The sequence below is a fragment of the Fusarium coffeatum genome, assembly GCF_003316985.1.
Source record: "Fusarium coffeatum strain FIESC_28 chromosome Unknown BRIP53273_contig_164, whole genome shotgun sequence".
NCBI classification, from domain to species: Eukaryota; Fungi; Ascomycota; class Sordariomycetes; order Hypocreales; family Nectriaceae; genus Fusarium; species Fusarium coffeatum.
The window spans coordinates 150461-156909 of record NW_022157957.1 but is presented as its reverse complement, the minus strand read 5'-3'; the positions used below and the strand labels follow the sequence as shown (position 1 = coordinate 156909).

Sequence of the window (6449 nt, the reverse complement as noted above, 5' to 3'; positions counted from 1 at the left end):
GTAGGTATGGTCGTATGTGCTAGATGTAGCTGTTATTTTTATATGTATCTGGACATTCATCGAGAAAAAAAACGTCAACTATACAGCTGGACGAAACTGCTAGACTAATCTATGGGGACCGCCCAGACAAGTCATGCCCAACCTCAACTGTGTAAATCATTGAGATTGCATAAAAGCCCACCTGCAATGCTGTCTAGCGGCCGAATTGTAACTTCAACATTTCCGTGCTCTAAGACGCCTTGCCAGAAGGAATGAGGATGTTGTTGGTCTGTATAGATCGGATCTCCTGTTCACGTTTCGATGTTGGATACCCTACAGTCAAAACAATAAATTACAAATGAACCTCGAATTCGGCCGAAATTTCCTGGTAACACCAAAATCCCGGGTCAATAAATGAATGTCTTAACATGTTTATGTAGCATGTGAAAAATGTAGATACCAAGACTTTGTAATCAATGCTATCTCACTAATAGATACCGTTTCTCCATAATGGGCAGGCAAGAAGATGGGGAGACTCCATTATAAACTTCAACGTTGACTAGCGACCGATAACGTTGGAGGCTCTTTGCTTATATGCATGAGCCATGCAGATCCGACTTGGCAAAGAAAGCCCTGGCTCAGGAGTGCTTACCAATACGAAACAGACTTCTCAACAACATTTCACCGACGGCAGAGCAAATTATGATGACTCTTGCGGGGTGAGCACCCACAGTAAATATGCCACCTGCTGAGTGAGTGGCAATATCGATGGCAATGGCAAATAATACTGTATCGTCTTCGATTGAAGGCTATAGAATCTCAGGAACCCGGCGTTTAGGCGTATTGATAATTAGAGCTGTATGACACTACAATTATTCATCTTTTAGCAAGTTTTCAATTGGTGGTGAAAAGCCTTGAGGACGCTAAAACCCGATTGATTACGCTGTATGTCCGAAAGATCTGCAGTCATTGTGCCGTAAGATAGCAGTTGCTTGAGTCCGGTAAAGTGAAAAGTATGGGGCGTTATCTCGGATTTTGAGTCAGATCCAGCCACTCCAGAAACTCCATAACGTTACATAGCACTAGTTTGGCGATTCCGATTAGCCAAGGGGTTCAGGTCTGACTTAGGGAGATGAGATTCGGAAACAAGAGCTAAACTCCATTTCTCAGCAATTTGGAAACGCAATGAGGGTCCACGGATGAGTGCATAGAATCCACTCGCTAACTAAGCTTCCGGAGAAGTGACAGAAAAGAATAGAACCTCTATAGGTACAATAGTGAGGCTGTTATTTTGGACTGTGCTCGTCTAAATCCCTTCCCATCTCCCCTAGTGTATATCAGACGCAGACACCTTTACGTCACCATGGATCGCGCAGAAAAAAAAATATGCATCTCCAGAGTAAACTAAAGTAGATGTCATTATAAATACATTTCCCTCAATGTTGTCGGGGTTGGGTTGCTGCATCCTTAACCAAAGTATTAGTAGTCAGTCAGGTCAGTGCTACTGCTACTGCGACGTTCCTGCCTGCCCTGCGACCTTGGTGAAGCTTATCTTCACCGGTCTTTCCTCTTTCATTTTCTGTTGAACCAATTGAAAGGATATCTTTAGCGATAACTATTTATCTTATTCATATATCAAGGCATTGGCCTCTGAAACGCGTCCTTCTTTTTCTGCAACTATCTCTCCCTCTTTGCCACTTCCCTTCTTATCATCGCCGTCAACATGTTAGGAAATACAGTAGACGGCGATGCTCTTCGCCGCACCCAATCATCGATGCACCATCAGCAACAACCTATATCACAACAGACAGTCGAGGGTGGACAACAAACCACTTCAAGCAGCAACTCCTCTGATACAGGTGTCGTGCAAGAAGGAAAATGGGGCGAACGCGGACAAGAAGATGTCACTTCGCAAGAAGCGATGCAAGAATTCGAATCTCTACGGCACAATTTGATGAGCTTGCACAAGACAAGAACCACAGAAACTCACGCCAGCAGAGCAAACGCGAGTAGAAGAGCAAGCAATGCTGCTCGAGTTGCTTCATCAAAGCATCATGTTGATGATGACGAGTCGAAAACCGACGTTGAAGCTGGCCCCGAAGAGAGTGAAGGATTCGAGCTGGGCCGATTTATGCGAGAAGGTCATTTCGAAAAGCGATCTGAGGAAGAAGGTTCCTTGAAGCGAGTTGGAGTTGTCTACGAGAACTTGACTGTCAAAGGTGTTGGCAGTACAACATCTTTCGTTCGAACTGTCCCTGACGCCATTCTTGGCACATTCGGCCCCGACCTCTACAGGATAGTCTCTCGATACATCCCATCGCTCCGTGTCGGAAAATCACCAACCCGAACACTGATCAACGACTTCACCGGCTGTGTTCGGGATGGTGAGATGATGCTTGTCCTAGGACGACCTGGCGCTGGCTGCAGTACATTTCTCAAGGCCATCAGCAACAACCGCGAGTCTTATGCCGCCGTCGAAGGAGAAGTATCCTACAGTGGCATTTCTGCGGCCGATCAGAAGAAGCACTACCGCGGAGAGGTCAACTACAATGGTGAAGACGATATCCATTTTGCTTCTCTAAGCGTATGGAAGACTCTTGCCTTTGCCCTCAAGAACAAGACCAAGGTCAAGGAGAAGGCCGATATTCCCGTCATCGTGGATGCCCTCTTGAAAATGTTTGGCATCAGCCACACAAGAGGTACCGTTGTCGGCGATGAATACACTCGAGGTGTTTCTGGAGGTGAACGAAAGCGTGTCTCCATTGCAGAGACATTAGCATCCAAGTCTACTGTTATCGCATGGGACAACTCTACCCGAGGATTAGATGCATCGACCGCCCTCGATTACGCGCGATCGCTTCGCATTATGACCGACATCAGCAACCGAACCACTCTCGTCACTTTGTATCAGGCTGGCGAAGGCATCTACGAGCTGATGGACAAGGTTTTGGTAATCGACCAGGGCCGCCAGATCTTCTCTGGCCCTGCCAATAAGGCTAAGCAGTATTTCATCGACCTTGGCTTCGAATGCCCCGAGCGACAGACAACTGCCGACTTCTTAACCGCCATCACCGACCCGACCGAGCGACGCTTTAGACCTGGTTTTGAGCACCGCGCTCCTCGAACACCCGAAGAACTAGAATCAGCATTCCGAAACTCACCAAACTACCAGGAGCTCCTGGCTGACGTTGCAGCTTACAAGGAGTCGCTGCACCAGTCGGATTATCAAGATGCGAAGAGGTTCCAGGGTGCTGTTCAGGAGTCCAAGTCAAAGCATGTCTCAAACAAGTCCCCCTACACAATCTCGTTCCCCCGACAAGTTCTTGCATGCACCAAACGAGAGGCCTGGCTGCTGTTTGGTGACACCACGACTCTTTGGACTAAGCTTTTCATCATTATCTCGAACGGTCTTATTGTTGGATCTCTCTTCTACGGACAATCTGAAGATACTGAAAGTACTTTCAGCCGTGGCGGTACCATCTTCTTCTCGATTCTTTTCCTTGGTTGGCTTCAACTCTCTGAGCTGATGAAGGCTGTTTCTGGGCGTGCTGTCGTTGCTCGTCACCATGACTATGCCTTCTATCGCCCGTCCGCGGTTTCTCTCGCTCGAGTCCTACTTGACTTCCCTGTTGTCGGTGTCCAAGTTTGCATCTTTGGTCTCATCATGTACTTCATGACAGGACTCGATGTCGATGTTTCGAAGTTCTGGATCTATTTGTTGTTTGTCTATACCACGACTATGATGATTACGGCACTGTACCGCATGTTTGCCAGTTTATCCCCTGAGATCGACACCGCTGTCCGATTCTCTGGCATTTCACTGAATCTTCTCGTCATTTACACTGGATACGTTATTCCCAAAACCCAGCTTTTGAAAGATTACATCTGGTTTGGTTGGATATACTGGATAAATCCCATCAGCTACAGTTTTGAGGCTGTCTTGACCAATGAACTGTCTAACAGGCAAATGGAATGCGCACCATCTCAAATTGTTCCCCAGGGCCCAGGGGCTCAGTCCGGATACCAAGGTTGTGCTGTCAGTGGCGCATCTGTCAACGCACAGTCAGTTTCTGGAAGCGACTATCTTCAAGCAGCATACAACTACAGCCGCTCGAATCTCTGGCGAAACTTTGGCGTCGTCATTGCTTTTGCCGTTCTCTACATCATCGTTACGGTCGTGGCCACGGAGTTGGTCAGCTTTACCGAAGGTGGCAGTGGTGCCCTGATCTTCAAGAAGAGTCGTAAGGCCAAGGAGCAAGCTCGTGAAGCTGAGGCACCTGTTGATGACGAGAAGACTGTTGGAAATGGCGCCAGTAACTCTTCCGGTGTTGTGTCTGATCCCAATCCAGGCAGTGAGGAAGAAGCTTTGGAGCAAATCACAGACAGCGAGTCTATTTTCACATGGCGAGATATTGAGTACACTGTTCCTTATCTTGGCGGCGAGAAAAAACTCCTGAACAAGGTCAGTGGCTATGCTAAGCCAGGTATCATGGTTGCCCTAATGGGAGCGTCGGGTGCTGGAAAGACAACACTTCTCAACATTCTCTCGCAACGTACCAAGGTTGGAGTTGTCACGGGAGAGATGCTTGTGGATGGACGATCTCTCAGTACAGACTTCCAGAGAAATACTGGCTTCTGTCTTCAAGGCGATCTCCACGATACAACCCAAACTGTCCGAGAAGCCATCGAGTTTTCTGCTATTCTGCGACAGGATGCATCAGTCAGTCGTGCCGATAAGCTTGCATACGTGGACAAGGTCATTGACCTTCTTGAGCTTAACGACTTGCAAGACGCTGTCATTATGTGCCTTGGAGTCGAGCAGCGCAAGAGATTGACGATTGGTGTCGAATTGGCAGCCAAGCCATCACTTCTTCTCTTCCTTGACGAGCCTACCTCTGGTCTGGACTCCCAGTCTGCCTATTCTATTGTTCGTTTCCTCCGAAAGCTGAGCCGAGCTGGTCAGGCAATCATCTGCACTATTCATCAGCCAAGTTCCGTTCTTATTCAGCAGTTCGATATGGTCCTTGCTCTGAACCCTGGCGGTAACACATTCTACTTTGGACCTATGGGAGAGAACGGACAAGATGTTGTCAAGTATTTCTCCGATCGTGGTGCTGTCTGCCCTCCTAGCAAGAATGTTGCTGAGTTCATTCTGGAGACTGCCGCTAGGCCTCATAGGCGACCGGACGGTACCAAGGTCGACTGGAACCAGGAATGGGCCGAAAGCGAGGAAGCTCAACAGGTTCTTGAAGAGATCGACGGTCTCAAGCGAGTTCGAAGTACTGCAACAGAAGGAGCAACATCCGACAACAAGGAGCACTCCGAATTTGCTGCATCAGCTTGGGTGCAGACTGTCGAGTTGACAAAGCGCATGTTCAGGCAACACTGGCGCGACCCTTCCTACATCTATGGCAAGCTCTTCACAGCAGTCATCATGGGAATTTTCAACGGTTTTACTTTCTGGAAACTCGGCTACACGATGCAGGACATGCAGAACCGCATGTTCACCTGTTTCCTGATTGTGACAGTTCCTCCTACCGTCGTCAACGGTGTTGTTCCCAAGTTCTTCACCAACATGGCTCTTTGGCAAGCTCGAGAGTATCCCTCTCGTATCTATGGCTGGGTTGCTTTCTGCACAGCTAACATTGTTTCTGATATTCCTGCCGCCGTGGTCTCAGCAGTTCTTTACTTTGTGCTATGGTACTGGCCCACTGGACTGCCAACCGAGAGCTCTGTCTCTGGTTATGTGTTCTTGATGACTCTCCTTATGTTCCTCTTCATGACAAGCTGGGGTCAATGGATTTGTGCTTTTGCCCCCAGCTTTACTGTCATCTCTAACGTAAGTTCCTTCCATTCATATACTTAACTTGAGAATACTAACACCCATCAGGTCTTGCCGTTCTTCTTTGTCATGTTCGGTTTGTTTAACGGAGTCGTGCGCCCTTATGCCTCACTCCCAGTCTTCTGGAAATACTGGATGTACTATGCAAACCCCTCGACATACTGGATTGGAGGTATCCTTGCAGCCACTCTGGATGGCGCTCCCGTGGAATGCGCATCTGAGGAGACTGCCAAGTTCGATGCTCCCTCTGGCCAAACCTGTCAAGAATACGCGGGATCTTTTGTAAGCTCTGCTGGCGGTTACCTTATCAACCCAAGCGCTACGAGCTCTTGCGAATACTGTCCGATCTCTTCTGGTAATGATTATCTTGCCTCGCTCAACATCAGCGCGAGCGACAAGTGGAGAGGTAAGTCGTAACGCCCCAACCCGATTTGCGACCATACTAATTCAGTTTCCAGACTTTGGCATCTTCCTTGCATTTTGTGTATCTAATTGGATGCTCGTGTACTTCTTCATCTACACAGTCCGTGTCAAGGGCTGGAGCTTCGGTTTTGGCAAGCTGTTTGGCGGTTTGGGCAAATTGGTTGGCTTGATTAAGAAGCCATTTCAGCGAAAGAAGGGGGAATAA

General features: G+C 48.1%; 1 protein-coding gene across 1 annotated transcript; it reads left to right on the top strand.

Moving 5' to 3' along the window:
* Nucleotides 1-1702: 1702 nt before the first annotated feature.
* FIESC28_07445 (uncharacterized protein) lies at nt 1703-6449 on the top strand (the record flags this gene model as incomplete). Its single annotated transcript, XM_031161585.1, has 3 exons — nt 1703-5818; nt 5870-6227; nt 6280-6449. 3 exons carry the CDS (start codon nt 1703-1705, stop codon nt 6447-6449), a joined length of 4644 nt encoding a protein of 1547 aa, XP_031014395.1.